This window comes from Oncorhynchus keta, unplaced genomic scaffold (genome assembly GCF_023373465.1).
Source record: "Oncorhynchus keta strain PuntledgeMale-10-30-2019 unplaced genomic scaffold, Oket_V2 Un_contig_28667_pilon_pilon, whole genome shotgun sequence".
NCBI lineage: Eukaryota > Metazoa > Chordata > Actinopteri > Salmoniformes > Salmonidae > Oncorhynchus > Oncorhynchus keta.
The window spans coordinates 39,756-57,899 of record NW_026286158.1 but is presented as its reverse complement, the minus strand read 5'-3'; the positions used below and the strand labels follow the sequence as shown (position 1 = coordinate 57,899).

The 18,144-nt window shown below is 45.1% G+C and overlaps 1 protein-coding gene and 1 long non-coding RNA gene across 15 annotated transcripts; both read right to left on the bottom strand.

The window, feature by feature from the left end:
* Positions 1-6: 6 nt before the first annotated feature.
* LOC127923174 (uncharacterized) lies at positions 7-2,655 on the bottom strand. 14 transcript variants are annotated; one of them, XR_008113540.1, is made up of 5 exons: positions 2,403-2,648; positions 1,984-2,242; positions 1,902-1,938; positions 1,726-1,836; positions 7-1,602 (listed from the first exon to the last, which is right to left on the bottom strand). It is a non-coding gene; the product is annotated as an uncharacterized LOC127923174 (long non-coding RNA). The 14 variants fall into 14 exon arrangements; XR_008113542.1 differs by having other exon boundaries at positions 7-1,565; XR_008113545.1 differs by having other exon boundaries at positions 1,763-1,836.
* A 1,723-nt stretch (positions 2,656-4,378) lies between these two features.
* LOC127923172 (zinc finger protein 501-like) lies at positions 4,379-16,171 on the bottom strand. Its single transcript, XM_052507112.1, has 5 exons — positions 16,165-16,171; positions 14,239-14,377; positions 13,855-14,042; positions 11,576-11,701; positions 4,379-5,618 (listed from the first exon to the last, which is right to left on the bottom strand). The coding sequence occupies exons 1-5, from the start codon at positions 16,169-16,171 to the stop codon at positions 4,849-4,851; spliced, it is 1,230 nt and encodes a 409-aa protein (XP_052363072.1). The 3' UTR covers positions 4,379-4,848.
* Between the last annotated feature and the right edge of the window lie 1,973 nt (positions 16,172-18,144).

Genomic DNA, 18,144 nt, shown 5'->3' with positions numbered 1-18,144 from the left:
GAGAAAAGAAGCAATGTTGTGTGAAGACCTAGTAATATTTTACATCAATAGCAGTCAATATTAATCGTCACCTTAATTCAGTCTCATCTGAAAGTTGTAAATTCTTGGTTATCTTCACGAACCCTTGCAAACAAATTGAATCAGCAATACAAAATTGGGTTTAATTATTAATTTACTAAATACATAACTGAACACACAGAATTACATACACATAATTAATCATACCTTGATTACAAATTACATCATGAAGGAAAACGTCCCTAGCGGGCGGAACAGATGTGACAGCTGGTTACACAAAAGAAAAGGGCTGGATTTGAGTGAAAGATCGGGAAGACAGAGACAAAGGGAGAAGCTGTGCTATCGTATATACAGTATTTCATGCATTCTAAATTACCGCCCATTTGGAAAAGGAAAATGCAATAAATATTTACTCTGAGCTGCGCTTCGCTAGGTTGGTGGTACATGTAAGGCCGTGTTGCCAAACCGAGTCCTTTGAAGAATGTCTTTGGTGGTCAATTGGATACGTTGTAGTAACGTCGTTGTGTGATAGACGGGATACTCTGTCTGTTCCTTCCTAACCCTCGTTTGCAGCTGCTGTTGATAACTCAACGGCTAGGAGGTATCACTTTTGTAGTGAATAAGAGTTCTAAGTTCTTTTTTTCCACCTTTATTTAACCAGGTAGGCTAGTTGAGAACAAGTTCTTATTTGCAACTGCGACCTGGCCAAGATAAAGCATAGCAGTGTGAACAGACAACACAGAGTTACACATGGAGTAAACAATTAACAAGTCAATTCCATTCGCAACCAAAGCTCACGCTGATGTTGGCTTCGTTCTGTGGCTTCATTCTATGAACCATTCTGACATCGGACCGTCGTCCTCACATCCTCGGAACAGGAGGTTACATTTTGTCATCAAGGCTTTAGATAGGAAGGGAGAGGAGGGCGTGTTTTAAAGGTTTTATAGCCATGTCCCTTCACAGGGGGGGGGGGGCAATGATTGAGCAGAGCCCTTATGAAAACCCCAGTCTCTCATTTGGAAGCTAAAAGTACATGTAATCTCTTCACCAATAATTGTTATAGTCAAACATTTAAATTGAACAACAATTCCATGTGAATCCGATAACTACAATGTGTAGACTTTCCACTGTAGAGTTTATGTCATCTTATCATTGATGAGAATGTCTCAGATGACAACCGAACTGACATCATATTCATTAAGTACCACTGCATATGTTCAATTGGTCAGATTACCAGAATATAGTTCATTTCCCCCCACCTTCTGATGTTCCCAGAATCTCTATGTTAACCAATGGGTTTTCAAATTTCACATCAGTAGGGTAGAGAGAGGAAAAAGGGGGGAAGAGGTATTTATGACTGTCATAAACCTACCCACAGGCCAACGTCATGACACCAGTAACTAATGGGAACTGTGTAATCCTGTTCTATACACCAGGTCATATTGTTTACCCAAACAAACCCATTGTGTTACCTCTCACCCAACCTACCCAGACATACCCATTGGGTTACCTCTCACCATTCTACCCAGACATACCCATTGGGTTACCTCCCACCATTCTACCCAGACATACCCATTGGGTTACCTCTCACCATTCTACCATTCTAGACATATACCCATTGACATCCCCATTGGTTACCTCTCACCATTCTACCCAGACCTGGGTTACTCACCATTCTATCCCAGACATTCTACCCATTTGGGTTACCTCTCACCATTCTACCCAGACATACCCATTGGGTTACCTCTCACCATTCTACCCAGACATACCCATTGGGTTACCTCTCACCATTCTACCCAGACATACCCATTGGGTTACCTCTCATTCTACCCCATTGGGTTACTCCATTCTAGACATACCCATTGACATACCCATTGGGTTACCTCTCACCATTCTACCCAGACATACCCATTGGGTTACCTCTCACCATTCTACCATTCTACCCAGACATACCCATTGGGTTACCTCTCACCATTCTACCCAGACATACCCATTGGGTTACCTCTCACCATTCTACCCAGACATCCCCATTGGGTTACCTCTCACCATTCTACCCAGACATACCCATTGGGTTACCTCTCACCATTCTACCCAGACATACCCATTGGGTTACCTCTCACCATTCTACCCAGACATACCCATTGGGTTACCTCTCACCATTCTACCCAGACATACCCATTGGGTTACCTCTCACCATTCTACCCAGACATCCCCATTGGGTTACCTCTCACCATTCTATCCCCATTGGGTTACCTCTCACCATTCTACCCAGACATACCCATTGGGTTACCTCTCACCATTCTACCCATTCTACCCAGACATCCCATTGACATTCTACCCAGACATCCCCATTGGGTTACCCATTGACATACCCATTGGGTTACCTCTCACCATTCTACCCAGACATCCCCATTGGGTTACCTCTCACCATTCTACCCAGACATCCCCATTGGGTTACCTCTCACCATTCTACCCAGACATCCCCATTGGGTTACCTCTCACCATTCTACCCAGACATCCCCATTGGGTTACCTCTCACCATTCTACCCAGACATCCCCATTGGGTTACCTCTCACCATTCTACCCAGACATCCCCATTGGGTTACCTCTCACCATTCTACCCAGACATACCCATTGGGTTACCTTAATGTCTCAAGATGAAAAAAACTCAAATAGGCCTATTTTTTTTTTTTTTTAAGGAAGTTTTCATATAAACTATTTGGTTTCAGGTGGCATAAACAAAAACCAAAATTCTCAGTCAAAAACAGAACACAGGCTCTATTCTCTCGTGTGGAGAGTGGTAGTGCTCCTCTTCTCTAACTGGTTAAAACATGTTCCACAGGAGGACCAGTGGTAGTGCTCCTCTTCTCTAACTGGTTAAAACATGTTCCACAGGGGGACCAGTGGTAGTGCTCCTCTTCTCTAACTGGTTAAAACATGTTCCACAGGGGGACCAGTGGTAGTGCTCCTCTTCTCTAACTGGTTAAAACATGTTCCACAGGGGGACCAGTGGTAGTGCTCCTCTTCTCTAACTGGTTAAAACATGTTCCACAGGGGACCAGTGGTAGTGCTCCTCTTCTCTGGTTAAAACATGTTCCACAGGGGGTGGTAAAACATGTTCCACAGGGGGACCAGTGGTAGTGCTCCTCTTCTCTAACTGGTTAAAACATGTTCCACAGGGGGACCAGTGGTAGTGCTCCTCTTCTCTAACTGGTTAAAACATGTTCCACAGCTGGACCAGTGGTAGTGCTCCTCTTCTCTAACTGGTTAAAACATGTTCCACAGCAGGACCAGTGGTAGTGCTCCTCTTCTCTAACTGGTTAAAACATGTTCCACAGCAGGACCAGTGGTAGTGCTCCTCTTCTCTAACTGGTTAAAACATGTTCCACAGGGGGACCAGTGGTAGTGCTCCTCTTCTCTAACTGGTTAAAACATGTTCCACAGCGGGACCAGTGGTAGTGCTCCTCTTCTCTAACTGGTTAAAACATGTTCCACAGCGGGACCAGTGGTAGTGCTCCTCTTCTCTAACTGGTTAAAACATGTTCCACAGGGGGACCAGTGGTAGTGCTCCTCTTCTCTAACTGGTTAAAACATGTTCCACAGGGGGACCAGTGGTAGTGCTCCTCTTCTCTAACTGGTTACCAGTGGTAGTGCTCCTCTTCTCTAACTGGTTAAAACATGTTCCACAGGGGGGGGACCAGTGGTAGTGCTCCTCTTCTCTAACTGGTTAAAACATGTTCCACAGCTGGACCAGTGGTAGTGCCACCCAGTGGTAGTGCTTCTTCTAACTGGTTAAAACATGTTCCACAGCTGGACCAGTGGTCCTCTTCTCTAACTGTGCTCCTCTTCTTCTAACTGGTTAAAACATGTTCCACAGGGGGACCAGTGGTAGTGCTCCTCTTCTCTAACTGGTTAAAACATGTTCCACAGCAGGACCAGTGGTAGTGCTCCTCTTCTCTAACTGGTTAAAACATGTTCCACAGGGGGACTGGGGGACCAGTGGTAGTGCTCCTCTTCTCTAACTGGTTAAAACATGTTCCACAGGGGACCAGTGGTAGTGCTCAACTGGTTACTCCCTAACTCTGGTTAAAACATGTTCCAAGGGGGACCAGTGGTAGTGCTCCTCTTCTCTAACTGGTTAAAACATGTTCCACAGGAGCAGTGGACCAGTGGTAGTGCTCCTCTTCTCTAACTGGTTAAAACATGTTCCAGACCAGTGGTAGTGCTCCTCTTCTCTAACTGGTTAAAACATGTTCCACAGCTGGACCAGTGGTAGTGCTCCTCTTCTCTAACTGGTTAAAACATGTTCCAAGGGGACCAGTGGTAACTGGTTAAAACATGTTCCTCCACTGTAGGGACCAGTGGTAGTGCTCCTCTTCTCTAACTGGTTAAATAAAACATGTTCCACAGCAGGACCAGTGGTAGTGCTCCTCTTCTCGAACTGGTTAAAACATGTTCCACAGGAGGACCAGTGGTAGTGCTCCTCTTCTCTAACTGGTTAAAACATGTTCCACAGCTGGACCAGTGGTAGTGCTCCTCATCTCTAACTGGTTAAAACATGTTCCACAGGAGGACCAGTGGTAGTGCCCCTCTTCTCTAACTGGTTGTAGTGCTCCTGTTATCTGTGAGTCCACTCATGTGACTCCAGACTCCCTAACCTGGCAAAAGTATTTTCATATTAGGAGCAGTGGAAAGGCTTTTCTCCAGAGTGTATTATTATATGTATTTTCAGGTTAACTAACATGGTAACACACTCTCCACTGTAGGGACATAAAGGCTTTGTTCTCAACTATCTTTCATACCATCTATTTGAGAGATCCCGTCACCACACTAAGAACATTGGGTAAGCTTTTCCCCTCTGTGTATTCTCTTATGGTTTTTTAGGTACCGTGACTTAACATAACTCTTTCCACATTGGGAACAGTGGTAAGGTTTTTCTCCTATGTGTGTTGTCTCGTGAGTTTTTAGGTCCCCTGATCGTGAAAATCTCTTTCCACAGTGGGAACAGTGATAAGGCTTTTCTTCTGTATGTGTCCACTCGTGCTTTTTTAAATGCCCCAATTGAGTAAAACTCTTTCCACAATGGGAACATTGGTAAGGCTTTTCTCCAGTGTGTATTCTCTCATGCCTTTTCAGGTTAGCTACCACGGTAAAACTCTTTCCACACTGGGAACAGTGATAAGGCTTTTCTCCAGTGTGTATTCTCTCATGAGCTTTTAGGTCCACTGACCGTGAAAATCTATTTTCACATTGGAAGCAGTGGTAAGGTTTTTCTCCTGTGTGCGTCCACTCATGCTGTTTTAGGTTCCCTAACTGAGTAAAACTCTTTCCACATTGGGAACAGTGATAAGGCTTTTCTCCAGTGTGTATTCTCTCATGTCTTTTCAGGTTAGCTAACACGGTAAAACTCTTTCCACACTGGGAACATTGGAAAGGCTTTTCTCCTGTGTGTGTCCTCTCATGCCGTTTTAGGTCCACTGACCAGGTAAAACTCTTTCCACACTGGGAGCAGTGATGTTTTCTTGCTGGTTTGGGCGTCTCTGGGTCTGGTTCCCCTGAAGGACTCTTCCCGCTGTCAGAGTGGGAGTCTGGTCTCTCTCCTGCCAAAAACAGACAGAGTATCTTGTTAAACAGAGACCCGAATGAAACCTTCATATGATAAAACTTCGTCTTCCTATGGAGGTTTAATCCAGACTAGATCCCTCAATAAAAGAGAGCGTGTAGTGACAAAGTGGTTGTAGGGTAAATCCAAATCATTTTTGAAAGCATCCCTTTCGATATATATATATATATATATCTAGAACTCAAACGGTAAGATGTGTTGGGATACATTTTGCCCTCACTATCCATTAGAAGCAGACTTAAACTGACCCTAAAATATGTATTTTTATTCTGTTAATGACTTATGCATTTTCTTTATTTTTTTAAATTAAATTTCCATACATGTTTGCCAATGGAAGTAGTGCTCAGAAAGTGACTTGTTGGACTGCCATTACAACAGCGTTTTGCCTACAACAAAATCCCCTCTTTTGCATACTAATAAGTCTTGTAAAAATGTGTTTTGTTTCGTTGCATTCAAAGTTGTTCATATCCACACCCCAGGAAGAATGTGACACTTTTTGTTTTACAATTTCTGACAAGCGAACACTTAGATATGGTCATTTTCACATTTTTTTATATAAATTCTTAGAATGTTTGGGAATTACCTAATTAACTAAGGCATGTGAACATTCTATAGCAAAACAGAATGTTTGGGAACTAAGGCATGTGAACATTCTATAGCAAAACAGAATGTTTGGGAACTAAGGCATGTGAACATTCTACAGCAAAACAGAATGTTTGGGAACTAAGGCATGTGAACATTCTATAGCAAAACAGAATGTTTGGGAACTAAGGCATGTGAACATTCTATAGCAAAACAGAATGTTTGGGAACTAAGGCATGTGAACATTCTATAGCAAAACAGAATGTTTGGGAACTAAGGCGTGTGAACATTCTACAGCAAAACAGAATGTTTGGGAACTAAGGCATGTGAACATTCTACAGCAAAACAGAATGTTTGGGAACTAAGGCATGTGAACATTCTATAGCAAAACAGAATGTTTGGGAACTAAGGCATGTGAACATTCTACAGCAAAACAGAATGTTTGGGAACTAAGGCATGTGAACATTCTATAGCAAAACAGAGTGGGAAAGGGGCCGTGTGTTAATAGACTCTGCAGTAAATAAAAACCTAATAAAAACACCTGTCTCGTCCAGGACCCAGAGTCTACGCGGTGCGCTATAGCCAATCAGAGCTACAGTAGATCTTTACACAGAGTCTACACGGTGCGCTATAGCCAATCAGAGCTACAGTAGATCTTTACACAGAGTCTACACGGTGCGCTATAGCCAATCAGAGCTACAGTAGATCTTTACACAGAGTCTACACGGTGCGCTATAGCCAATCAGAGCTACAGTAGATCTTTACACAGAGTCTACGCGGTGCGCTATAGCCAATCAGAGCTACAGTAGATCTTTACACAGAGTCTACACGGTGCGCTATAGCCAATCAGAGCTACAGTAGATCTTTACACAGAGTCTACACGGTGCGCTATAGCCAATCAGAGCTACAGTAGATCTTTACACAGAGTCTACACGGTGCGCTATAGCCAATCAGAGCTACAGTAGATCTTTACACAGAGTCTACACGGTGCGCTATAGCCAATCAGAGCTACAGTAGATCTTTACACAGAGTCTACACGGTGCGCTATAGCCAATCAGAGCTACAGTAGATCTTTACACAGAGTCTACACGGTGCGCTATAGCCAATCAGAGCTACAGTAGATCTTTACACAGAGTCTACACGGTGCGCTATAGCCAATCAGAGCTACAGTAGATCTTTACACAGAGTCTACACGGTGCGCTATAGCCAATCAGAGCTACAGTAGATCTTTACACAGAGTCTACACGGTGCGCTATAGCCAATCAGAGCTACAGTAGATCTTTACACAGAGTCTACGCGGTGCGCTATAGCCAATCAGAGCTACAGTAGATCTTTACACAGAGTCTACACGGTGCGCTATAGCCAATCAGAGCTACAGTAGATCTTTACACAGAGTCTACACGGTGCGCTATAGCCAATCAGAGCTACAGTAGATCTTTACACAGAGTCTACACGGTGCGCTATAGCCAATCAGAGCTACAGTAGATCTTTACACAGAGTCTACGCGGTGCGCTATAGCCAATCAGAGCTACAGTAGATCTTTACACAGAGTCTACACGGTGCGCTATAGCCAATCAGAGCTACAGTAGATCTTTACACAACACAATAGAGCCATTTGCTACACGGGCCCTGACATCATTCACTTTGAACTGGACTGTGTGTTTACAGGTAGGACCCAGAGTCTACACGGTGCGCTATAGCCAATCAGAGCTACAGTAGATCTTTATACAAACGAGCCATTTGCCCACACGGGCCCTGACATCATTCACTTTGAACTGGACTGTGTGTTTACAACTGTAGATCATTAGAACACATTTAGGCAAAAAGCCACAAAATGCAACTGAATGGATTTCTGTAACTATGGAAACACCACGGGAGTCCTCTTTACATTTGGGAACTTTTACAGTCCTGTTGATCAAACAACCATGAAAATGTAGGCTTATATTTCCCTATATAATAATAATAATAATATATGCCATTTAGCAGACGCTTTTATCCAAAGCGACTTACAGTCATGTGTGCATACATTCTACGCACAACAACAAGATCAACGACTAATTCTAGCCAGACCAAGGATGAGCTAAAAATCTAACGAAGAAACATGAGATAAAACTGACTGATATTATGATTGACTGTTTGCTTCATATCTGCAAAATAGTTTTTAAAAACATAAACAGTTCCATTTCAAAGTGGCAGAAAAAAAGATATATAAGTATAACACAATATAAGTGTTGATATCAGTTGGCCGTTACTTCAATATTGTGTTTTGATGTATTTCTGATACCTTCTATGGGGTCTCAGAGGTCCTCTAGGGTTCTCTAAGGTCCTCCAAGGTCCTCCAAGGTTCTCTATGGTTCTCTATGGTTCCCCTTTTCATCTGTTTGACAATAAGTCACTGCCTTTACTTATTCCTAATTTATAGGGAGGGAAAATGGTTGAAATGTATATAGGCCTTAATAACAAAATACAATATTTTAGCTTTCATTTGATACCCAATTTCACATGAACTTCTCGTTGGTGCTCACAGGTCCTCTCACAGGTCCTCTCACACGTCCTCTCACAGGTCCTCTCACAGGTCCTCTCACAGGTCCTCTCACAGGTCCTCTCACAGGTCCTCTCACAGGTCCTCTCACAGGTCCTCTCACACGTCCTCTCACACGTCCTCTCACAGGTCCTCTCACACGTCCTCTCACAGGTCCTCTCACACGTCCTCTCACACGTCCTCTCACACGTCCTCTCACAGGTCCTCTCACACGTCCTCTCACAGGTCCTCTCACAGGTCCTCTCACAGGTCCTCTCACACGTCCTCTCACACGTCCTCTCACACGTCCTCTCACAGGTCCTCTCACATGGAAATGACCATATCGGTTTTACCATTTAGAAATTAAATCACGATGTGCATCTAGTCTCCGCCATTTAAAAGGTGTCATGAGTACTTGGACAAATTCACTTAGGCCTGTACGTGTATTAAAGTAGTCAAACGTGTAGTGTTTGGTCCCATATTCATAGCACGCAAACATCCTCGTCAAGTTTGTGACTCAACAAACTTGTCGGATGCAAATTAGTTGTGCTTGTGTTTTAGATTATGTTGTGCCTAATATAAATGAATGTTAAATAATGCATTGGGTCATTTTGGAGTCACTTTAATTGTAAACAAGAATGGTATATGTTTCTGAACACTTCTACAATTCATGTGGATGCTACTATGGTTAAGGATCATCACGAATGAATCATGAATAACGATGAGTGAGAAAGTTAGAGGCATGAATATCATACCACACAAAAATACTAATTTCCCCTGTTATTGGTAATGGTGAGAGGTTAGCATGTCTGAGGAGTCTGAGGTTTATCCCTCTGTAATGGTGAGAGGTTAGCATGTCTTAGGGGGTCTGAGGTTTATTCCTCTGTAATGGTGAGAGGTTAGCATGTCTTAGGGGGTCTGAGGTTTATCCCTCTGTAATGGTGAGAGGTTAGCATGTCTTAGGGGGTCTGAGGTTTATTCCTCTGTAATGGTGAGAGGTTAGCATGTCTTAGGGGGTCTGAGGTTTATTCCTCTGTAATGGTGAGAGGTTAGCATGTCTGAGGGGTCTGAGGTTTATCCCTCTGTAATGGTGAGAGGTTAGCATGTCTTAGGGGGTCTGAGGTTTATGCCTCTGTAATGTTGAGAGGTTTATTCCTCTGTAATAGTGAGAGGTTAGCATGTCTTAGGGAGTCTGAGGTTTATTCCTCTGTAATGGTGAGAGGTTAGCATGTCTTAGGGAGTCTGAGGTTTATTCCTCTGTAATGGTGAGAGGTTAGCATGTCTTAGGGAGTCTGAGGTTTATTCCTCTGTAATGGTGAGAGGTTAGCATGTCTGAGGGAGTCTGAGGTTTATGCCTCTGTAATGGTGAGAGGTTAGCATGTCTGAGGGAGTATGAGGTTTATGCCTCTAACTTTCTTAGTCGTCAATATTCACAATTCATTTTTATGATAATCTGTAATCCTGGTAGAATCCACATTCATGTAGAAACACGATGTATTCTTGTTCAAGAATAAATACCCTGCAACAAAAGGTTGGAGGGTATTCTGTACTGTCATCTCATGAAACAGCTCAAATCCAAAATGGTGGAGTATCGAGGCTAAATTAAACGTTTTAGCGTCACTGAGCAGTAGTGAAATGTATGTAAGTAAAAAATACTTTAAAGTACTACTTAAGTAAAAATACTTTAAAGTACTACTTAAGTACTTTTGGGGGCTATCTGTACTTTACTAATTTTACTCCACTACATTCCTAAAGAAAATAACGTACTTTTTTACTCCTGATGCTTAAATGAACATGTTACATTTCGAATGCTTAGCAGGACAGGAAATTGGTTCAATTCACGCACTTATCATACTGCTTCTGATCTGGTGGACTCACTAAAACACAAATGCTTCGTTTGTTGGAGTGTGCCCCTGGTTATCAAAAAATGTATTAATTAAATTGACAATTGTGCCGTGGTGGTTTGCTTAATATTAGGAATGTGAAATGATTTAAATTTTTACTTTTTTTACTTACGTATATTTTATCAATGACATTTACTTTTGATACTTAAATTATTTGGTTTTTATATTTACTTAAGACTCTTATTCAAGTAGTATTTTACTGGGTTACTTTCACTTTTACTTGAGTAATTTTCTATTAAGGTATCTTCTCTTTTACTCAAGTATGACAATGGGTACTTTTTCCCACCACTGTCACTGACAGATGAGCAGAAAGGAAACCACCTCTCAAATTCATAGACAGAGCCATGGATGCAAGGACTGACCACGCCTGAGATCAAAATGACCATTTCAACCACGTTTTGAGGCTATACAGTGTTAGTTTACAATTACATTGTTTACACACAATGGAGTACACCAAGTTTGGGTTCTGGTGAGGTAGAACAGTTGAACTAAGCTCATTTGGGTATTTCTAAGTTATATTCTCTAAGAATCAATGGCTAGGCCTCTATATGGGGCGGCAGGGTAGCCTAGTGGTTAGAGTGTTGGACTAGTAACCGGAAGGTTGCAAGTACCCCCGAGCTGACAAGGTACATCTGTCGTTCTGCCTCTGAACAGGCAGTTAACCCACTGTTCCTAGGCGTCATTGAAAATAAGAATTTGTTCTTAACTGACTTGCCTAGTTAAATAAAGGTCAAATAAATAAAAAAAAGATATCATTAATTTAAAAGTCCAAACATGTAAGTACCAATCGCAGATTTCCTATTTATCACTTCCTACAGTACTGAACAACATATTTCATTGTAAAACTATGGTGGAAGGCCCCCTTGGCTTTAGAACCATACATTAATTCAACAACTGAGTTGTGTCCGTGTTTAAGACAATACTCACTAGTGTCAATCAGATCTCCAGTCTCCACTTCCTCTCTTTCCTCCTCATCCCTTTTCACTCCCAAAACATCTTCCTCCTCTTCTTTTATTGAGATAGCCTCATCTTCCTCTTTGGTGGCAAAAGGTCCTCATCTCTCCCAACGTGGTCTTTCTCTGTTTTATCCCCTTACCCATCTGTCTATTGCTCTCTTCCTTTCTAATTCCAATGTTCAGACCCAGAGCTTACTCAGCCCTTTCAAGGATTGGACATCTTTGTGAGTTCATTTATGGGCTACCTAAAGGTTCCCTTGGCTCAGTTAATCAATGAACAAATGATGCCAATTTTAACAAGCTCCTTTCACCGAGATCAATCACCAAAAATGGTCACAGTTCTGTTCCGATTTTAACCTCCCCGACGTCTACCTTTGACTCATTCCTCTCTGCCTCCTTCTTTCCACTCCTCTCCTCTTTTGAACCTCACCCAATAAATGTCACCTTCCCCCACTCACAAGGCAGGCAATAACTCCTTATACCTCATCTTTACTAGATGCTGTTCTTCCACTAACCTCAATGCAAACTCCCTCAAGTCTCCGACCACTACCTTTTATCCTTTTCCCTCTCGCTCTCAGGCCAACAGCCTTCCCATCACTGCCACCTCTCTGATGGTATCTCGCCGTCCCAAATACCTTCTGCAGCTCTCTCCCCCCGCTGTTCTCTCCTCTTCCATCCTATCTTCTCTTCCCATCTGCTGTAACTTTCTCCAACCTATCTCCTGATTCTGCCTCTCTTAACCCTCCTCTCTCCCTTACTTTGTTTTATCCTTTGACTCCTGTACATATGTCCCCTATCCTCCAGGACCGAAAAGAGCTTCTGGACCTCCCCTCCCACCTCCGTGGCTCGAAGAGTTTTTCATTGCGAGCTCACAGAAACAGGCCTCGGGCATCATTCGAGAAGGAAATGGATTTTTCGGAAAGAGATCCCGCCTTGTGGAGGACCTGGCATCCTTTCACTCCCTCCTCTCCATTTTGCTCCTCTGTCTCTGCTGGGGGAAAATAAAGCCACTTTCTAAAAACTGTATTCTAAGTTCCAAGCATCTGCCTCTAACCCAGGAAGCTCTTTGCCACCTTCTCCTCCCTCCCTCCTGAATCCTCCCCCCTCCCTCCTCCCCTCTCTGCAGATGACTTCGTCAACCATTTTGAAAAGACACAGGGCGATGACATCATCCTCGTTTGAACTAAGCCTCAAACGACACCGCTATGTTCTGCTCATCACTGCCCTACCCTATGCTCTGACCTCTTTCTCCCCTCTCTCTCCAGATGAAATCAGCCTCTTGTGAAGACACAGGGCGGGGGACCCAACAACCTGCCCAGCCTCTGGTAAGACCCTATCCCCTCCTCTCTTCTCCAGACCATTTGGAGACCTTCTCCTATGTTACCTCACCTATCGCTCATCAACTCATCCCTGACCACAGGGCTGGGGACTACGTCCCTCCCAGGATCTTCAAAGACACAGGGCGAGGGACTATGTTGCACCCTCTTCTGAAAAAACCTAGCAGCCTCTGGTAAAGACCCTCCGGGACTGTCATACAACTACAGACCAGTATCCACAGGGCTCTATTTTACTCTCCAAAACTCTTGAGCGTGCCGTCCTTGGCCAGCTCTACAGCAGCTCTCTCAGAATGACCTTCTTGATCCAAACCAGTCAGGTTTCAAGACTAGTCATTCAACTGAGACTGTCTTCACTGTATCACAGGAGAACAGCGCTCCGCACTGCTAACTATGTTAACTCTCTCTCCTCTGCTCTCATCCTTCTAGACCTATCGGCTGCCTTCGACACTGTGAACCATCAGATCCTCCTCTCCAGCACCCTCTCCGAGTTGGGCATCTCCGGCGCGCAGCCCACGCTTGGACACAGCGTATGTACCTGACAGGTAGAACAGCTCTGGTAAAGACCAGGTGGCGGGCGAGAATACTGTCTCCTCACCACAGCTCTCTCACACACTGGTGTCCCCCAGGGCTCTGTTCACAGGCCCTCTCTTATTCTATCGCTATAGAACAGCAGCCTCTGGTAAGTCACAGGGCGGCTCTGTCATAACCTCACATGGTCTCTCCTATCATTGCTATGCAGACCTCTGACACACAACTTAATCTTCACTTTCCCCAGCCTCTGATGACCAGGTGGGGGACTATGTTATACACTCTCTGCATGTCTGGCAGACATATCAGTGTGGATGACGGATCACCACCTCAAGCTGAACCTCAGCAAGACGGAGCTCCTCTTCCTCCCGGGGGACTATGTTACTGCCCACTCCATGATCAGCAGCCATCACGGTTGACAACTCCACTATGTGTCCTCCTCCCAGATAGCGCTCTGGTAAGAACCTATGGCGTGATCCTGGGCAACACAACAGCGTTCTCTGGTAACACAGGGCGGGGGACTGTCCCTTCCTGGATAGGTTCATGCTCTGGTAAACATCCGGGCAGGGGACCCTGCACTCACACAGGATAGAACAGCAGCCTCTGGTAATCACAGGCACTTGTCATCTCTCTATCGTCTTGATTACAGCAGCCTCTGGTGACACAGCTGGGCTCCCTGCCTGTGCCATTAAACCCCTACAACTCATCCAGGATAGAACAGCAGCCCTGGTCTGGTGTTCAACCTTCCCAAGTTCTCTCAGCGCCTCACCCCGACTCCTCCGGGGGACTATCTCCACTGGCTTCCAGTTGAAGCTCGCAGCCGCTGGTAAGACCATGGTGCTCGCACTCTACGGCAGCTGTGAGGGTAAGAACAGGCACCTCAGTTACCTCCAGGCTCTGATCAGGCCCTAGGATAGAACACACCCAAACAAGGGCACTGCGTTCATCCACCTCTGGCCTGCTAGAACAGCCTCCCTACCACTGAGGAAGGGACTATGTTATACACAGCCCAGGATCAAAACTGTTCGCTGCTCTGGCCCCCAATGGTGGAACAAACTCCCTCACGGGCGCCAGGACAGGCAGGAGTCAATCACCACCTTCCGGAGACACCTGAAACCCCACCTCTTCAAGGAATACCTAGCCTCTGGTAAGACACAGGGTAGGTAATCCTTCTCCCCCAACAAGATTTAGATGCAAGTGGGGACTGTTCCACTGGTTGTCATAAGGTGTATGACACAGGGCGGGGTAAGTACACTCTGGACAAGAGCGCCTCTGCTAAATGACTTAAATGTTAAATGTAAAGCCTGTAAATACTCACTAGTGTCAATCAGATCTCCAGTCTCCACTTCCTATCTTTCCTCCTCATCCCTTTTCAGCAGCCCAAAACATCTTCCTCCTCTTCTTTTATTGAGATAGCCTCATCTTCCTCTTTAACTCCAAAAGGTTCTTGTTCTCTTCTTTCACTATAACATCCTCTTCTTTCAACGTGATAGCCTCCTCTTCCTCCTGTTTTATTCTGAAAGCTTCTTCCTCTTCTTTCACTGTAATATTCTCCTCTTCCTCTTCTTTCACTGTAATATTCTCCTCTTCTTCTTTTACGACAATGTTCAGACCCAGAGCGGGGGACTATTCTCCGTCCAGGAGACCCAGCCTCTTTAAGACAGGGCGGGGGATCTTTGTGAGTTCATGGTTGGGCTACCTAAAATTAGCATTAGCCTAGTGCTTAGGCTCAGGATAATCAACCTCTAACAAATGTGTACACTTTTAAACAGCAGCAAACGACACCGAGATAAATACACACAAAAATGGTCTAAAGCAGCCTTTCAATGTTCAGGGGATTTTACGTTGGCTACCGAGTAGGATGGCGACCTCTGAATGAATCAGTGGCCGTGTTGTTGTTGAAGAACAGCAGCCTCTGTGACACGTGATCCACTAGATTCTTCACTCTTCTTCGGATGTGGTTTAACGGCAGTTGGCATCCAATAAATGTTGCATTACCAGCCTCCTACTAGGGCGGGGAGTATATACACTCTTATACTTTGCTTTATTAGATTTTTTTTATAAATAAATAAATCAAATACCCTACAATCACAAACAACCCACCACCCTACTCCACTATTTAAATATATTTAGTCCTAGCCTCTGGTAGACCAACAGCCTGAAAGGATGGGACATCACCACTTAACACACACTCTTTTGATGTCAAGTCTCGCACACCCAAATAGCAGCCTCTGTAGCTGCCACCACAACCTCAATGTTCTGTGTCTTAAGACACAGTGTCCATCCCTGCAGTACAGTTTGATAACCATTGCTGTACATTTGAGGATGGCAGCCAGAGGAGATGGCTGCTGTTTTACTGTCTCTAACCGACCGTTCTATTTGGTTTGTTTTATCGCAGCCTCTGTTAAGACACAGGGCATTTGTTCTGTACATAATCTGGTAAGACACAGGGCTGGGGACTATGTCACTCTTATGACCGAAAAGAGCTTCTGGACATCAGGGCGGGGGACTAGCGATTACTCACTCAGGCAGGATAGAACAGAGTTTTTCTGGTAATGAGTCGGACTGGGGGACTATATACAAACACCCAAACAGGCCTCTGGTCATCATTCAGGGCGAGGGAAACTGAGATTTTTCGGAATAGAGACAGCAGCCTTGTGGAGGACACAGGCAACGAGGGCTGATCTGCCTTTACCCTCCATACTGGATAGAACGTTCAGCCTCTGGGGGAAAAAGGGACAAACGGACTATGTATATCCTTCCAACGGGACATTAAAAACTGTAATATCTATGTTTACACCTACTCAGGATAGCAGCAGCCTCTGGTAAAGACACAGGGCACTAACATACAGCTGGCGGGTTATACACTCTATCGGCAGGATAGAACAGCAGCCTCTGGTAAAGACACAGGGCGGGGGACTATGTTATACACTCTATCGGCAGGATAGAACAGCAGCCTCTGGTAAAGACACAGGGCGGGGGACTATGTTATACACTCTATCGGCAGGATAGAACAGCAGCCTCTGGTAAAGACACAGGGCGGGGGACTATGTTATACACTCTATCGGCAGGATAGAACAGCAGCCTCTGGTAAGACACAGGGCGGGGGGACTATGTTATACACTCTATCGGCAGGATAGAACAGCAGCCTCTGGTAAAGACACAGGGCGGGGGACTATGTTATACACTCTATCGGCAGGATAGAACAGCAGCCTCTGGTAAGACACAGGGCGGGGGACTATGTTATACACTCTATCAGCAGGATAGAACAGCAGCCTCTGGTAAAGACACAGGGCGGGGGACTATGTTATACACTCTATCGGCAGGATAGAACAGCAGCCTCTGGTAAAGACACAGGGCGGGGGACTATGTTATACACTCTATCGGCAGGATAGAACAGCAGCCTCTGGTAAGACACAGGGCGGGGGACTATGTTATACACTCTATCGGCAGGATAGAACAGCAGCCTCTGGTAAGACACAGGGCGGGGGACTATGTTATACACTCTATCGGCAGGATAGAACAGCAGCCTCTGGTAAAGACACAGGGCGGGGGACTATGTTATACACTCTATCGGCAGGATAGAACAGCAGCCTCTGGTAAAGACACAGGGCGGGGGACTATGTTATACACTCTATCGGCAGGATAGAACAGCAGCCTCTGGTAAAGACACAGGGCGGGGGACTATGTTATACACTCTATCGGCAGGATAGAACAGCAGCCTCTGGTAAAGACACAGGGCGGGGGACTATGTTATACACTCTATCGGCAGGATAGAACAGCAGCCTCTGGTAAAGACACAGGGCGGGGGACTATGTTATACACTCTATCGGCAGGATAGAACAGCAGCCTCTGGTAAGACACAGGGCGGGGGACTATGTTATACACTCTATCGGCAGGATAGAACAGCAGCCTCTGGTAAGACACAGGGCGGGGGACTATGTTATACACTCTATCGGCAGGATAGAACAGCAGCCTCTGGTAAAGACACAGGGCGGGGGACTATGTTATACACTCTATCGGCAGGATAGAACACAGCAGCCTCTGGTAAGACACAGGGCGGGGGACTATGTTATACACTCTATCGGCAGGATAGAACAGCAGCCTCTGGTAAGACACAGGGCGGGGGACTATGTTATACACTCTATCGGCAGGATAGAACAGCAGCCTCTGGTAAAGACACAGGGCGGGGGACTATGTTATACACTCTATCGGCAGGATAGAACAGCAGCCTCTGGTAAGACACAGGGCGGGGGACTATGTTATACACTCTATCGGCAGGATAGAACAGCAGCCTCTGGTAAAGACACAGGGCGGGGGGGACTATGTTATACACTCTATCGGCAGGATAGAACAGCAGCCTCTGGTAAAGACACAGGGCGGGGGACTATGTTATACACTCTATCGGCAGGATAGAACAGCAGCCTCTGGTAAAGACACAGGGCGGGGGACTATGTTATACACTCTATCGGCAGGATAGAACAGCAGCCTCTGGTAAAGACACAGGGCGGGGGACTATGTTATACACTCTATCGGCAGGATAGAACAGCAGCCTCTGGTAAGACACAGGGCGGGGGACTATGTTATACACTCTATCGGCAGGATAGAACAGCAGCCTCTGGTAAAGACACAGGGCGGGGGACTATGTTATACACTCTATCGGCAGGATAGAACA